Source organism: Zootoca vivipara, chromosome 15 (genome assembly GCF_965207765.1).
Source record: "Zootoca vivipara chromosome 15, rZooViv2.hap1.1, whole genome shotgun sequence".
Taxonomy (NCBI): Eukaryota; Metazoa; Chordata; class Lepidosauria; order Squamata; family Lacertidae; genus Zootoca; species Zootoca vivipara.
In genome coordinates this window covers 11344182-11361319 of record NC_142598.1, presented here as the reverse complement: position 1 = coordinate 11361319, position 17138 = coordinate 11344182, and the positions used below count along the sequence as shown (strand labels likewise).

At 44.0% G+C, this 17138-nt stretch overlaps 2 protein-coding genes across 11 annotated transcripts in view; one reads left to right on the top strand and one right to left on the bottom strand.

Moving 5' to 3' along the window:
* Window positions 1-912: 912 nt before the first annotated feature.
* On the top strand, window positions 913-6722 carry TMED1 (transmembrane p24 trafficking protein 1). The gene is made up of 4 exons (XM_035141270.3): window positions 913-1233; window positions 1946-2043; window positions 2450-2633; window positions 4780-6722. Exons 1-4 carry the CDS (start codon window positions 1039-1041, stop codon window positions 4996-4998), a joined length of 696 nt encoding a protein of 231 aa, XP_034997161.2. The 5' UTR covers window positions 913-1038; the 3' UTR covers window positions 4999-6722.
* A 1712-nt stretch (window positions 6723-8434) lies between these two features.
* DNM2 (dynamin 2) overlaps window positions 8435-17138 on the bottom strand; it is a 60810-nt gene continuing 52106 nt past the window's right edge. For 4 of the 10 annotated variants that reach the window (XM_035141253.3, XM_035141255.3, XM_035141256.3 and 1 more), the window contains 3 exons: window positions 16440-16675; window positions 15598-15852; window positions 8435-10657 (listed from right to left, as the gene is read on the bottom strand). In XM_035141253.3, coding sequence (XP_034997144.1) covers window positions 10588-10657; window positions 15598-15852; window positions 16440-16675 — 561 coding nt within the window. In that variant the 3' untranslated portion in view covers window positions 8435-10587. Of the gene's footprint in view, window positions 10658-12858; window positions 12930-15597; window positions 15853-16439; window positions 16676-17138 lie in introns of all 10 variants that reach the window. The other 6 variants (XM_088658841.1, XM_088658839.1, XM_088658840.1 and 3 more) reach the window with 2 other exon arrangements.

The following is a 17138-nucleotide window of genomic DNA, read 5'->3' as shown; positions in this document are numbered from 1 at the left end:
GTTTTATTGTTTTGTTATGTCTTTATATATGTTGGAAGCCACTCATAGAATTGCTTGGGCAGGCCAGTCAGATGGTCGTGGTATAACAACAACAATGTATAGAATAAGAGAACAAGAAGAACATACATTTAAAGAAGATTGGAAAATGTTTATTGAATATATGGCTGAAAACTGTGTACATTTAAAAACACTGGCAGTATTAAGATAAATTCAACAGTGGGGGCGCCCCGAGAGGTCCTCGGCCAGGCCCACCCGCCGCTGCCCGCCCGCCCCGCAGAACGCCGAGTTCACCTTCCTGCTGCCAGCCGGGCGCAGGGAGTGCTTCTAACAGGGCACACCGGGGCAACGGCTCCATGGAGCTGGAGTACCAGGTGAGGCTGGGTAGGGGTCCACAACAGTGATGGATGGAATAATGGAATACTGAATTTAGCAGCTTATGTAAAATATGCAGGGATTTATGGTATGTAAACTGAACCACGGAAAGAGAAGAAGGGAAACCATTGATTTAAGGTTGTTTAAATGAATACTCTAAAATGTAAAACAGAAAAAATAATAATACAAATTTAGCAAAGAAAGAAAGAAAGAAAGAAAGAAAGAAAGAAAGAAAGAAAGAAAGAAAGAAAGAAAGAAAAGAACGTCCCTATTCAATGTTGGCCAAGGACCCCGGAAATATTTTTGTAAGATATTTTTTGTAAGATATTTTGTAAGATATTTTGTAAAATATTTTTGTAAGGTTCCATGCAGCAGATAACACAAGCCACGTTGCCTCCTTTACGCGCGGCTTCCTGCCCGTCGGTTTGTCTGGTCAGCCGCTTCGGGTTGCCCTGAGCAAGACAAAGGGACGACGAATCGAACAACGAATAAGGAGAAGGGAGAGAGAAAGAAAAATGCGCCCCCGGGCCCCGTCGGAACGCGAGGCTGCAGCTCCTCTGTGCGCGCCCTCCGGCGCCGGCGTCCTGCCCGAGCGCGGCCGCCTCTTCCTCTCCAAGGAGGCGGCCCGGCCCCGCTCTCCTTCCGGCGCCAGGAAGGACCCCGACGATGGCGGCGGCCGCAGCCCTTGCGCTAGGGCTGCCGCTGTTGCTCCTGGGGGCGCCCCGAGGGGTCCTCGGCCAGGCCCACCCGCCGCCGCCCGCCCCGCAGGACGCCGAATTCACCTTCCTGCTGCCGGCCGGTCGCAGGGAGTGCTTCTACCAGGGCGCGCCGGGCAACGGCTCCATGGAGCTGGAGTACCAGGTGAGGCTGGGTAGGGGTCCACAATCCGGCCCCAAAACCAGGCGCATGGGGATGGGGGGGGCAACCGGCCCTCTTCTTTTTGCTCAGCCCCTGGTGGTGGTGGCAGAAGACAGCGGGGGATAGACTGCCCCTGAAGGTGGAGTTCCCCCTTGGCTACCGCGACGGAGGCTGTGCGCGCACAAGGCTGCCCTTTGCTCTGCATCCAGGAGGACGTTAGTCGCGATCCGTATCTCTTTCTTAGGAAACGCTGCATTTTTATGCACTTCGCCTACACGCCCCCCGCACCATTACCAAACCAGCTTTGATCCGAATTGGGTGGGAGCCATGGAGCCTTTAGTAGTGCTTTCTGTGTGGATTTATCAGCAGCCAGATGGCTCTCATGTTTGTTCTTCAGAGGGGAAATGGTACTTAGTAAAACAAAACCCTGTAACTTTTCGAGACCGTTTGGGCAGCCAATGTATCTGACAGATCCCTCTTAAAAGCTGTTTGTCAAATTTTTATTGTTTCCTTCCCAGTTGCCCAGTGTAGTTATCCTCACAACAGTCTTGCAAAGCGGGCTGGGTTTTTAAAAAAGTCGCTCAGCCCCAACAGGTTGTTTGATATTCAAATAAAGATTTGCAGCCATTTGCCACTTCTCTTGGATCATTGGTGGCTTTTCTGGGCACAGTGGCTCTTTCCATCATCCAACTACGGTATTGCTATTGCCATTTAGGTTATTGGTGGAGCCGGGCTGGACGTTGACTTCTCCTTGGAAAGTCCTTCAGGCAGACTGCTGGTTGATGAATACCGGAGATCCGATGGGGTTCACACGTGAGTCATGCTGCTTTTATGCTTTGGAGTGAAGGAGACTTCACCACCGAGTGGGGAGGGCCAGAGGGGCAATAGCTCCGGGTGCGTTTTTTCAGGGGTGTATTTTGCTCCCTGCCAGCCCTGCACGGCTGTTCGGCTCTGGTGGGTGGTGGTGGTGGGGTCACTCCAGCAGCATCTGTGGCAAGGGCGGGAAGTGGGCTCTTCACCCCCTGCCCCCCCCCGTGCATACCCACTGGGATACTCCCGAGAAACCCATTGCTTGCCCATGGTCCAGGTGCTTTTACAATTACGAAGAGTTTGTGTATCTGATTTTTCTTTAAAAGCACTTTGGCTAGTCCAGTTTTGCAGGCTATATCTGCCTTCATCACACCGACCTTCGCTCACCCTCTTTGTTGGTATTTTTCAGCATTGAGCCTACAGAGGGAGGGGATTACAAGCTGTGCTTTGACAACTCCTTCAGCACTATATCGGAGAAGTTGGTGTTCTTTGAACTGATCTTTGACAGTGCCCAGGAAGATGAGGACTTGAACAATTGGGCCGAAGTGGCAGAACCAGAAGAGATGCTCGACATAAAGATAGAAGACATTAAGGTGGGCAAAGAGGCTGCAGGAGAAATGCCTAGTGCTGAGATGTGGTGGAGTCAGGCAGAATAACAGTGGCATTTGATGGGAAAGAGACCAGGGTAGCTCCAGTCTCCTGCAACTGTGCAGAGAATAACATTGCCAGGCAAAGCAGATGGGGTCAGCCAATAGCAGATGGGGTCGGCCGCTGCCTGGGCTTCCAGGTACAGTGGTGCCTCGCTAGACGAATTCAATTCGTTCCACAGGTCTTTTCTTATAACGAAAAATTCGTCTAGCGAATCCCATAGGAATGCATTGAAATTTTTTCGAAATTTTTTTTGCCCATAGCAACGCATTAATTGAAACCGGGAAACCGCGATTCGCTAGACGAATTTTTCATAAAACGAATTCGTCTAGCGAGGCAACCTCCGCTTGAAAAATCCTTTCATTAAGCGGAAATTTCGTTAAGCAGGGCATTCGTTAAGGGAGGCACCACTGTATTTAGCTGATGCAGGAGAAATGCTCCACAATAGGAGCCTAACAATTAGTTCCTTTCCTGGATCTTCACTCCGCTTTTCCAAAAGCCCCATGCCTGATGGGGATGGGTGGGAAAGAGCCTCTCAACCCAAGTCCTATGGGTGGAATGGATCTTCCCATCGTTACTGTAAAGATATGTGGTTAGTGGATTAATAAATTAGGACGTTGTACACATTTGTGGCTTTGCCCCAAAGGGAACTACCATTTAGGCTTTGCTGAAGAGGTGAACATGGTAATTGACACACTTGTGTGGATTAGTGTCTGTCTGTGTGTGTAACTTTGTATTAATGTAGCATTTTTATATGTAACACTGTAGTTTCGTGATCTTTTTAAAAAAATTCTGTTATGCCTTCAGTTTTTTGTACACCACATAGATACATTTTTGATATATTAAGCCGTATAGAAATTAAATAATCCGTCAACTACATAGGTACATAAACTTGAAATAGACTCATGAGTAATTTTGGGTTAATACTAGAGGTAGTTGTTAATCAAAGCCCTTCCACTGCGTTCCAGAAATTGTGTTCAGAAAGCAGCTTCAAGACCCATTTATTTTATTTTACATTACCTATATGACAGAAATCTTTTCAGCTCCCCGAGATAAAAACCAGAGGGTGACTTGGTTTAAGGGCAATGCTAAAGGAAGACTCCTGGTTAAAATCAACAGTGAAAGTTGGTCAACTAGCCAATTTCAAGCCATAAGGTTACAAAGCTGACTTGTTTAACTGAGCAGTATTTGTTTTAAACAAGGAATCTTGGTGTGTTTTTTTAAAAAAAGTTTATCTGACAGAATTCCTCCTCAGCTGCACATAAGGGGGAAATGCTCTTTCCAACTCATGGTGCGCAGGGTGTGGTCTGAAGGCACATGATGTGCAATCACTTTGCTGAAGCTAAGCAGCTCTGGGTCTCATTGTTGGTAGCAGCAGTACTTGCCAGGCACTTTGGTAGATGTGGACTTTGAGACCAGAAATGCAGACAGCAGATGTCTTCTTGTTACCGCCTTTGTGACTTAGTACTCCAGTTAAAGAAGAAAATGAAACTAGCTGTTACTCTTAATAAGTTTTGGCAGTCATTGCAAACCTGCATTTTCACTGCTTTGGAATAGTACATACGGGGGAGCCGGCAAAGGCAACAGAAGGGAGTAATTCAGGCATCCCCAAACTGCGGCCCTCCAGATGTTTTGGCCTACAACTCCCATGATTCCTAGCTAACAGGACCAGTGGTCAGGGAAGATGGGGGTTGTAGTCCAAAACATCTGGAGGGCCGAAGTTTGGGGGTGCCTGGAGTAATTTTTTAATCCAGCCAGGAAAGGTTTTTCCAATATCTTAACAGATAAATTATTTGTGTCAGCACAAAGAGAAGGTACAGATCTGTAAGGAGTATCTCTGGGGTTGCCGTACATGAATGCACAGTGATTCCTCGTGGCCTTTAATGGATGTTGAAATACTTGTGCTTGAGTTCAGATGGTCACAATGACTTTTTTCTTGGTTAACAATAATAGGCATGGTGCCTGATCATTTGTTGGGTGAAGAATATGACTCCATGTGATTTGAATTTGATTGGCTACAATGGTTTCCTTTGCCCCCAAACACATCTTTGCCCCAGACATATCTGTTCTCCTTTGTTCTCACCATTGCAGGAATCTATTGAAACCATGAAGAGTCGCTTGGAGAGAAGCATTCAGATGCAGGCCCTGCTGCGAGCCTTTGAAGCTCGAGACCGCAATTTACAGGAAAGCAACCTGAGCCGAGTCAACTTCTGGTCAGCTGTCAATCTCACGGTGCTCCTGGTGGTGTCATTTCTCCAGGTGTACATGTTGAAAAGCCTCTTTGAGGACAAGAGGAGAGTCTGGACGTAGCAGGAGGAGAAATGGCACCCCCTTTTTACCTATGCGGGGCAGGTATCCAGAAAAATGCCAGCTCCCATATTGCCAAAGCTCAGTACTGTCCCGAGTGTAGCTGCCATTTCTGCCATGAGTCTCTTTACAGGAGGGGTTAAAATATCACAGCCAAGGTAAGGGAGGGATTTGGGGTGGGGATTGAACACCCCCCACATCTTGTGTGATGATGGCAACCTGCCGAAATTGAGAGCAGGATGAGGGAGTGCAAGAATTGGAGTTGTTAGGCAGTACACAACAAGCAAAAACAGCTGTTCTTCATACATTTCAATAGCTCCTCTGTTTACAATGAAGGGCAGGTGCTTCTCAATGTATTACAGCTTGCAGCAGAGTTTGCCTCTTGGCCTTAAAACTTTGATATTCTGCGTCAGACTTCATCAACATGTGCCTTAGCAAAAGTCGCTGGCCTGGCTGGAAGCAGCAACGCCCCGACCACTTCTGCTGTTGAGAGGCTCCTAGCCTCTGCTTTTTACATCTCCCTGCCCTAAGAAGCCCCACAATACTTAAGGGCATTAAGAAAACTCTCCTAGTGGCATTGGTAATCTTTACCACCCTGGCTTCTGCATTTGATTTTCCTCAAATGAGGAGTATTGGCACTGCTAAAAAAAGACCCCAGTGGTCAGCAATCTGCAAAGGGCGGAAAGGCCTGGTTTTGCACTCATTTGGCGCTAGCGTGTCCCGATCTAGCATTCTGATTTTCAGCAGAAAGCAAGCAGAATGTGACGAGTTTATTCCCTTGGGAGGAAATTATTGCCTTTCCAAGACCCAACTCTTCAGGTATCTTTTAAAAAATGTTAGGAACTGTGAACAAGTAAATTCCTGATTATAGAAGGCTGACCTGCAGAGCACATGAGCTCTTGAATACATCTGGTGGAATTCTTCCTTGTTTATGTTCTGCTCCATGGGAATTCCTTACTGGATTTAGGATATGAGAAATTCCACATGTATAACCTGGGCCTAAATTACGCAAGGGTGGCATATTAGTGTTGTTATATATGCTGTGATTGAAGCACATTTGCATTTAAAGTGGGCGTGGTTGGTGAACCTTCTCTTCTTCCTGCCACAGGTACGCCAGCAGACTGCTGAGCTCTGATACTAATAGAGACAGGCTGGGAGAGGGCTGTGCAGAGCAAGTGGGCAAAGGAAGAATTTAGCACTGCCCTGGCAGTTTACTTTGTGCCCTCACTATAGACCAGGCACCCCCAAACTCGGCCCTCCAGATGTTTTGGGACTACAGTTCCCATCATCCCTGACCACTGGTCATGTTGGCTAGGGATGATGGGAGTTGTAGTCCCAAAACATATGGAGGGCCGAGCTCGGGGATGCCTGCTATAGACATTATTGAGGGACTTCTGAAATACACTCCTGGTACTTTCACTGGAGATTAAAGTTGAACGTTCAAGAGTAGTTGATACCCCCCCCCCCAACTCCAAAACAGCCTTTCATTCTTAGTACATTAACATTTCCCTGGACGTGGCAGTGCATTAGCCCAAGCGAACTGTTCAACGCTACTCCATTGGCTGCTCTTCAGGGCAGGATGCTGCCAGTGCCCATAGCTGCATCCCAGATCAGCTGGTTCCTGGCGGCAAGAAACAGCTGCGTGTACGCTCACACTATAAAAAGACTTTTTTCTAAGATTGTGTAGGCCATTGTCTTGTGCTTCAATAAATGGTCTTTGAATTGGAGCTTGTCCTCTCCTGAATCTGTCATTGGTCTTGGGTTACAAGAAGATTGGTAACATACTTTTCCTTTTGAGAGTGTTTCTTGTCCAGAGGTAGTAAGCACAGGAAGATGGCCCTGAACCCTTCCCACTTTTCTTTTCATTTAAACCGTGATGCCAAACCACTCGGCCCATTTTATTCTCCTGCCCCAAGCATCTCCGGATTCCAAAGCATTTTGATGTCTTGCAGCACACCTACTGGTGGGAACATCATTACAGGAACGAATGTATTATTTTTTCCCTCATTCTTCAGGTTGCAATACAAAATCCATAGCATGAAATTTGAACCCTCGTGTCACTTAGTGACACAAAAAGCACCAGCAGGATTGCAAAAGGTGCTTAAAGAGGGCCCCTGTCTCCAACTCTTTTAATGTATCCCACCAGTTATTGATGTAAGCCTCAAAGAGGCATGAGCAAGGTCACAATATGATCCGTCTAGCAATAGAGTTGGGGCCAGATACTCCACAAGTCAAAACAAGACAAGGAGAAGGTGGGACACTTCTGCTGGTTTCAGGCACTCCCCCCGCCCTCCAATATCTTGATTTGGAGCTGAAAAACCAAGGTAAAATGTGGAGGCATTGATGGAAAGTTGCAAGCAAGCACAATTTGTGACCCTTTCCTGACCACAGGGTACACCTGTTAAGGTATCAGTCTCCACTTCTAGTATTTGAACTTTGTGGAGCATGAGCCAGTATATGAGAGCCTTAACTCTCATCTTAAACCAGGTTTTTGTTTTTTTTTAATCATCAAATTTACAATTAGCTGACTAAACTATTTTCATAACCAAAAAATTGAATTGTCTCTAAATGGACTTGTATAGTAATAGAATGCTGTGGTGTGATTTACAGCCAAATTAGCGATGCTAACAAGACAGATGCACACAAAATAATTCATAAAAAGTGTAAATAACTTTTTTAAGAGACGGAATTGAAAAACACATTTGTTGTAAAACCAAAATATGCTATGTAAGAAGAGCTGCTGGGTCCAGCATTCTACACTCACAGTGGCCAACCAGATGCTTATGGGAAGTCTTGAGACATGCTGGCTGCAACAGTGAAGGTTGAACCTAACTTTGCAGCTACCGGTAGCAGGTAGCTTTGAACATCATTCTAAAGCAACTGGGTTAATCCTTTTCTCCGAATGCTGTTTAACCGGTATGTGATCCCTCATGGTCTAGGACACCCTGTGTGACCAGTAATAGAAAGCATTGCCCCTACTGTAAATATACTTCATTTGCCCTTTGTGATACCAGCACACAGCCAGATCTGCCCGAGTATGAAGCACTGTGTTATCACATCGAGCATGATCACTTGAGAAAGGGGCAGGAAATGGCACTTAAACAGCACCTAAACGTAAGAGAATCAGTGGCTGTGGGCGTAAGAATCAGTGGCTATAGGATTAATATGTTAGCCATAGCTAAATGTCCTTAAGCCTTGTTAACTGGGGTTATGTTTAGCTTGTTTTATTGAGATATTGTACGACTGCCTCCCATTCAAAAGTCAAAGTGAGCAGGGCCAAACAATCAGCCATTTGGGTTGGAGGCTGGTGCACAGAAGCTCCTCAAGGAAATTCGATTTGAGCTTTAGTTTCTTCTGCTCACTACCTCCTGAGTGTAGAAATTTTGAGAGCCAATGAAAGACAACACACACAAACCCCAACACCACTGGCTGCCAGAGATTTTCCACCAGCAAAATTTCCCTTTATTTTAGTTTATTAATAGGATACATAATGGAGGCACTTATCTCAAACTGTTGGGATCTCTCTTTTTTTCATCTAAAGAAGAAGGGAGAGAAGGTCCCACAGCCCCTTCACACATGGTAACAGGAAGAGTCAAGAGGAAGCAAATATGAACACAATGAATTAAAAGTAGAGGTCCATGCTACCAAGCAAATGCCAGCTTTTGGAGAAGTGACCAGTGGGCAGGAGGTGGCAGGAGGTTATGAAATGCACTGCAAGAGAGGGTCAAAAGTCCATGATAGTGACGTTGGAAGTAGAGGGACATTTATAGGAAGGCAACACTGGCTATTAGGGCAGTCGGCATGTAATTCAAGCAGTAAAGGCACAAAGTTAGCACCGTCTATGGAAGTGTCATATCCTCCAGGACACGAAGCAAGGAGCTACTGCTGCAGGTAGGCAGGAAGGGAAGAAACATTTAAGGCAGGTGGTGTATGTGTGGCTGTTCCTTTTATCTTATCTCCGGAAGGACTGAGGTATCCCTGATAGCCTTGTATAATGAGGGCTGGGCTTAACTGATGATTTCTCTTTTAAAAAAATCTAGAATTTATACAAGTATTAATACAGTCTGTCTTTCGTAAGAAATATATACAACCACAGCCCAGGGAGGGCAGAGTGCTTTACTACTGCTGTTGAGAAGGCTCCAGCGTTACTCCAAACTCTGAGGCTCTACAGATGGAGCGGCCAACCCAAGAACACAAAACGCCCCACTCTGAAAGACCACAGATGCTAACAAGCTTCTGTGGGACCTTGTGGCACAAGTGTCGTAAGATCTATTATGGACACAGTTTGCCACGAAGAATCTGCCTCAGCCTGGAGGCACAGAGGTAAGCTGCAGTACAGCTGATCTCAAGCACACGGGACAAAGTCACTCTTCTGATTAGGGAGGGAAAGGCTTTCCAACAGAGACCACAACCCGTGCAGAGGATCACAATCCTGATAAAACGCTTCGAAACCCTGGTACACACACACACACACACACACACACACACACACACACACACACACACACACTCACTCACTTCTCCATATGAACTGGGCAGGTAACAAATGGTCATAGCCAGTCAGGGAACAGCCAGTTGGTATTACAGCTCCAAGTGACTAAGACATCCCTGCCGCTGGGCACCTGGATGCCTCCTTGGTGCAAATCAGGAGGGACCACCAACCATGCTTATCTAGGTTACAGCTGAGCTGCCTCGGTTTAAGCATGAACACTGGTTGTGCAGAGCGTGGCGTGGCATTCAAATCAACTCTATACCTGAGGCTTAAAAGCAACCCAGTGCCACCTTCTTTCCAATTATTCTCCTTGGCAAAATCTTGCTCTAGTTCAGTGAATTGAATTTATAAGCAATTTGCTATTTTGCAGTCCCATCATTTTGTTTTGTTTTTTACCCCTTCAAAGTTATAAAATGGAAATAAACTGATCAAATCTTGCATTGAAATTTATAGGGAGAAAGGAAAGGCAATCAAAGTGGGGAGGGGGGGGATTATATATATATATATATTATAATACAAATAAATCCATAGCCGGGTGGGGAGGTTGAGGAGTTGGACAAACCCAATTAATGTGAATGGCGAAGGGAGATTCTACGTGTTGAATGCACAAGTGTTGGTGGAAATGCAAACTTGCCACTTTCACACATTCACAGGCAATCCCTTGCCAATCCCTCAACTAGGGGATCCTTTCTGTATTTTCAACAAAGTGCAAAACAACTCCACAAAACAGAATACTCCATGTTCCCATGTGGAATGGGTCTGGTGTGGCCACCAAGAGGAGGGTGAAGAAATGACCCCTCCCCTGCAATTTTCCAGAGAAGATTCAGGTCACCAAATCCCTCCCCAGCCAAGACCCAAGGACAGAGAGGGAACTACTACAAGGAATGCTTGACCTCTCAGAGCTATTTACAAGTAATCAAACCACAGCACCCATCTCATGGTGGCTGGTACTGGAGGGGAAAAGATAGGAAGGAAGCGGGAAACGGGCCTTGGCTACAGTTGATCACAATTGCAAAGAGCTCTTTTACACAAGAGATTAGGCATGAGTTCTCTCCACAAGATAGTTAACAAGCAACAGCTCTCCCTGGTAGTGGTTGTAGTTAATCTAATAAGGAGGGCTCAGCAGGCCTGATAATGGTGGGCCGGTTCGGTGCTGCAGGGGGTCTTCTGCTGTAGAGAGAACAAAACAGATGGAGAGAAATGAACACCAGAAAAGGGAGAACTGGACAGACGTCACTGTGAAATATTGTTAAGTGAAGCTAATGCCCACAACTCTCATACCCACTCCACTATTCCACTTAAGCTGGGAAATTCTATGCCCAGAATAGTACATTTTGTGGCATATTTAGCCAACAAATAGAAGTGGCAGAAGCCATCATTTATTACTATTCTTTAGACAGCTTAGAACCACTCAACCTCCCAATATTTCACCTGGGGGGGGGGGGAGTCTGCCTTTGGTATGACTAGTAGGGGTGACTTGGATAGACACCAAAATCCAATTCGCTTGACTGTAGGTGTGGTTCTGGGTGAACATTATGTAGGGTATGCAAGAGATTGGACTGTACAACTCCTTTGGAGAACAAGCCAGCTCAATAGCACAATGACTGGTGCCAGGGCACTGTATTCCGTCTGTCACTGCCCCACCCCCCCAAACACCATATGATGTTGAGACTGCACAATATACTGATATAATAAAATATTCAGGGTGTAATCTATTTCTATTTCACAGTTCAAAGTGTTGGTGCTGACCTTTAAAGCCCTAAATGGCCTCAGCCCAGTATACCTGAAAGAGCGTCTCCACCTCCATCGTTCTGCCCGGAAACGGAGGTCCAGCACCGAGGGCCTTCTGACGGTTCCCTCATTGCGAGAAGCCAAGTTGCAGGGAACTAGACAGAGGGCCTTCTCGGTGGTGGCGCCTGCCCTGTGGAACGCCCTCCCATCAGATGTCAAAGAGAAAAACAACTACCAGACTTTTAGAAGACATCTGAAGGCAGCCCTGTTTAGGGAGGCTTTTAATGTTTAATAGATCACTGTGTTTTATTTTTCTGTTGGAAGCTGCCCAGATGGGCGGGGTATAAATAAATTATTATTTTTTATTTTTATTATTTTATTATTATTATTATTTTATTATTATTATTATTCTATATTAAAAAATCCTGTGTGAAGATAAACCAAATTCTGCAACAAGACTAACTTCTGGAGAGCGTGTAGATTAGAGAAATGTGTGTGATTTCTACAATTTTGCCCAGTTTATTCTGCTTCTGCTAACTTTGTGGAGGTAGCTGGCTACACAGGTGGCTACAAGGCTTTCCTCCGTCTTTCCTCTCTTTATTTTTCACATACACACATCTCTGAAGATGTAAGAGCTAGCAGTTTCAAGATGAAACTTGAAATTCTCAAGCAGCTAAATTCGGCATCTTTTCTGTTCTTTTGAGGAATAAACACAGCACTGGCTATAGAAACCAGTCTGCTTGCTAGCACTGCTGTCTTAGATGAGTCTCTAGTTCAAAACTAGACATATTCCCATAATAAAAGGTAAAGGGACCCCTGACCATTAGGTCCAGTTGTGTATTATTATTCCCATAATACACTCCATTAAATCTCCTATAGCTTCGAAATGGAGAATGCTTCCTCCTCTACAAAGCCTGCAACACTACAAAGCCTGCAACATTCTACTCAAGGAAGAATATGCAGTTTCAAGAAACAGGATGACTCTTGAGCACCAAAGGCGAGGAAAAAATGGTGAAAGATTTATACGATCTGAGGTGAAACCAGAGAATATTAAAATGATCCAGACATAATTTCCAATGATTATTAACCAAGAGATTGAATGGAAAATTAAGATGCTTTGAATTTGCAAATAAACCTGGCAAACTCAGCTTGGCAGTTAAAAAACCCAGGATGACAGGATAACAAATAAAATTAAAATTGAAGAAAAGATAACCGACGACCCAAAGGGAATTAATAGAAGCTTTGTAAATTTTTATACAGGGAAGGAACAGAAAATCATGATAAAATCGAAGAATACTTAGAGCAGAACAATTTATCAAAGATCTCAAAGGAGAGACTCAGTCTCTTAAATTCTCCTATTACTGCATTGGAAGTTCAACAGGCAATCAAAAAAGCGAAATCAGGGAAGGCCCCGGGCCCAGACAGCCTACCAGCAAACTATTATAGAAAGCTAGAAGAACTGCTATTTGAACTACTGAAGGACACAATGAACGACATAGTAAAGACTGGGAAACTACCGGAATCATGGAAAGAAAGCTTTATAACCTTAATTCCAAAGCTGGGAACTGATTTAACAATTGTTTCAAATTATCGTCCAATCTCCCTTTTAAATAATGATTATAAATTATTTGCCGACATACTTTCGAAAAGATTAAAGACGATTCTTAAAGACATCATTCACGAAGACCAGGCCGGCTTTCTCCCTGGACGCCTAATGCAAAATAACATCATAAATGTCATTAACGTGTTGGAATATTTAGAAATCAGAATTGACAAACCAGCAGTACTAATGCTGGTGGACGCAGAGAAAGCCTTTGACAACATCTCGTGGAGATTTATGAAAAGAATGATGCAACAAATGGAGTTCAGGGAACAGTTTTGTAAAGGAATTGAGGCTATATACTCTGATCTATGGGCCAAGATGGCAACATTACAGAAGACTGTGTAATAAGAAAAGGGACAAGGCAAGGATGTCCGCTATCCCCACTAATATTTATTTTGGTAATGGAAGTGTTGAATAAAAAAATAAGGGAAGACAAAAACATAAAAGAAATAACACTAGGAGAGAAAGCTTATAAACTAAAGGTGTTTGCTGATGATTTTATTATTATGAGAGAGAATCCAAAAGAAAGTTTATTAAAGGTATTAGAAATAATTAAGAACTTTGGGCAGGTAGCAGGATTCAAATTAAACAGTTCCAAAACAAAGCTCTTGGTCAATAATCTGACAACAAAGGACAGAGATGAACTAGAAAAAGCCTCAAAATTGAAGATCTGCCAAAAGGCAAAATATCTGAGAATATGGATTACGCCAAAATACATCAATTTATTGCAAGATAATCATGCTTAAACCTGGACTGAGATTAAAAGAAATTTAGAAATATGGAGCAGAATAAATTGATCTTTTTGGCGAAGAATATTCACCATTAAAATGAATGTTTTACCAAAAATATTTTTCCTATTTCAGACAATTCCTGTGATTGGAGTGACAGGCTGCCTCAAAAATTGGCAATGAGACATCTCTAAATTTATTTGGCAGGAGGGGGGAGCCCAGGATTAAACATAAACTATTAATTGATATCAAAGAAAGAGGAAGATTTTCCCGGCCAAATTTGAAATTATATTACAAGGCAGCCTGTCTCTCCTGGATCAGGGAATGGTGTAAAATACAGAATACAGGCCTTCTAAGACCTGGAAGGACATGACAACCAGTATGGCTGGCATGCCTACTTAGGTTATGATAAAGATCCACACACAAAAATTAAATCATATTATAAGGAAATTTCTCTACATGGTTTGGGCAAAATACAAAGATCTGCTCAAACCTAAAACTCCATGGTGGATATTTCCCCTTGAAGCATTAGCAGTGGAGAAAAAAATATGAAAGGGAATTGGCCAATATACAAAGTATTTTTAAAAGAGGAAGAAAACCAGTTGAAGCTAAAAAAACTTCAAAGAAATTAGATAACATTTGTCAGGTTGGTTACAGTATCACCAACTTCATGAGGTATTTAAATTAGACAAAAGAAATGGCTTTGCGACGGAACCCTCCAGATTAGAAAAAAACCTGATTAACTCTAAAGTGAAAACTCTCTCCAAAATATAGCAGTCAAGGAGGAGGAGGTAAAATCTGTAATGGTCAAGTGGGCCCAAGATTTTGGCTATAGCATCCCAATGACTGCCTGGGAAAATCTATGGAAGGTTAACATGAAATTCACTGCATGCTACACCTTGAAAGAAGATGCAATTCCACTGGTATTTGACACCACTAAAACTATCTAAAATGTACAAGGACATTTCAGGTAAATGCTGGAGATGGGGGGAAGCAGAAGGCTCAATGTTACATATGTGATGGACATGTAAGAGAATGAAGGAATTTGGGGAAGTAATTTATAATGAGCTCAAAAGAATGATTAAGGTATCCTTTATATTAAAAACCCCCCGGAGGCTTTCCTCCTGGGGATACTAGGCCCAGAAGACATCCCTAAAAATGCGAGAGAAATATTCTTGTATGCCACGGTAGCTGCATACATATGAATTAGAAAGGACAGAAAATTCCGTCAAAGCTGGAGTGGCAAAGTAAATATGCCAAGTTGGCAAAAATGACAGAAAAACTGAGAGGTCATACGGATCAAACATTTACTAGGAAATGGGACATGTACAAAAAATATATCAAGGATTCTGTAATAACATGACGCCAGTGGCAGGCCAAGAATGACTTCTGTAGTATGATAGAAAATTGTAAGAGAATATTATATTGATGAAAATTAACAAAAGAAAACAAAAATAAACAGTGCGCTAGATAGACTAAGTGGTAGATACATAATGGGGTGATGGGAAGTCGCTAGAAATTCAAGAAGAACATAATGTGATGTGATGTAACAAATATTACCATTTTTATTTCTCTTTTCTGGATATCCCTTCTGTTTGTTACTTTTTTATTATATTATTTTATTGAGTTTAAAAAGAAGGAGAGAGAAAAATGCAGAAGCAGCACTTTGGCCCTGAAGGGAAATGTTACACCTGATCCTGCGTTCACATATTTCCTCTGTTCTAAGGCAGTTGTTTTAAGGCACTTGTACCACGCTAACGTATTGCATGGTCCATGTTCCAGTTTTCCGTTCTGAATTCTCCTATTCCATTTTGATAATAGAGAAATTGTTATACAGGGTTAAAGAAATTAAGACTCATAAGCTCTCGAGTCTAGATGCTGCTGGACTCGAGTTCCCATCAGTCCCTGCCATCGTGGCAAATGATCAGGGATGATGGGATCTACAACCCAACAACTAGGCAGCAACAGGTTCATCATCCCACCTCTAGAGCTGCTGCTATAGTATCTGCTCTAGCAGCAAAGAGAGGAGAACCTGAAGGATGCCTTACCTGGGCACACCTGGAGGGATGCCAGGTGGAACACGTGCTGGTCGTGAAGGAATCAGAGGAGGAGCTGAGAAAGGGTCATTATTAGCAACAAATGCACTTTGCGGTCCAGGGCGTGAAGGAATGGGTGGTGCCACAAAAGAGGAAGGGCCTGCGGCCGGCATTGGGATCAAGGGGGGGCCTGGCATAGGGCCCCTCACTGCTGGCGGTCTCCCTGGTGGCAACACAGTCGAAGTAGGCCTGCGCTGTGATGTTGGGCTGCCAAAGAGAGAAAAAGAAACCACCAGGACAGGGGAGGTAAGTTAGTGTCATTCAAGACAGCAAAGTGAAACCAATGCAATCAGGTTCAACACCAAACCCCATACACTAAAGTATGAACTGTCTGCTTCACATTCTACCAGACTTTTAGAGGACATCTGAAGGCAGCCCTGTTTAGGGAAGCTTTTAATGTTTAATAAATTATTGTATTTTAATACTTCTGTTGGAAGCCGCCCAGAGTGCCTGGGGAAACCCAGCCAGATGGGCGGGGTATAAATAATAAATTGTTGCTGTTGTTGCTGTTGCTGTTGCTGTTGTTGTTACTGTACAAGAGTTATATGAATACCCTGCAGAATGACAACTGAAGATTTAAGGCTACCAACAAGCATAGATCAAGGTTCAAGTTTGTCGTTAAGTATTAAAATCATATTGTAGGCGGGCCAAATACAGAAGCCTGGGCTCTTCCTGGAGTTCCGGAGGTAGGTCACTTGAAACTTCTGGCCTTGCTGGTTTCTATGCTTCCATCCCATGTGCCTAACAAAAAAATAAAGCACACCAGAAGCAGATAACCCACCACCCCAACTCACCTATGCCCACTAGCCCCTGGCTGCAGCCATGTGTCATCCACAGGAGGAGGAACCGGTGTGGAAATGGTGCTGGTACTAATGTCTCCAATTATGTTCAAGGCCTCCTTCAGGGCATGGTACATTCGCAGCATGTCGTCCCTGCGCTGCGCCTGGTCTGCAGACTCCTCCATCAAGCTGTTTTGGTCTGCGGAGGAGTACAGGTAGGCCAGAAGCTCCGAGTGGATGAAATCCTTGGTCTGTGAGGATGGGGGAAGAAAAGCACAAAGAAGAGGTGATGCTGTCCAAATGTGATGGGGCTGGAAATGGTCTATTCTGGCTAGTTTCTTATCCGTGGTCATGAGTTTTACCAGCAATTGGGGGGGGGGAGAGACACCCTTGCCTTTGCCACTACTGTACTGTACTCCACAATGTTTTTATGGGAAGGCGTTGTCTAATACTGACAGATGTTAGAGGTATACAGCTGAGAACAGCTTGTTAAAGTGTTATAGCATGGGGATTAACAGCAGGGCAAGTGGACTTTGAAACCCTTATGTTTGCTAAGGGACTTAGACTCAGTCTGGAAGGATAAATCCCCACCATTTATTACACAATGGTCTGAGGATCTCACGACTCTGACTACATTTGAAGATATTTCATATAGATACCAATTTTATGTGGATACCTATTTTGGACATCTAGAGAGCTTATATTAACTTATAT

Coding starts and splice junctions, on each gene's coding strand:
- TMED1 (XM_035141270.3), top strand. CDS start 1,039: ATGGCGGCGGCCGCAGCCCTTGCGCTAGGGCTGCCGCTGTTGCTCCTG. Junction 2,044..2,449: donor AGATCCGATGGGGTTCACAC/GTGAGTCATGCT, acceptor GGTATTTTTCAG/CATTGAGCCTACAGAGGGAG. Junction 2,634..4,779: donor TAAAGATAGAAGACATTAAG/GTGGGCAAAGAG, acceptor TCACCATTGCAG/GAATCTATTGAAACCATGAA.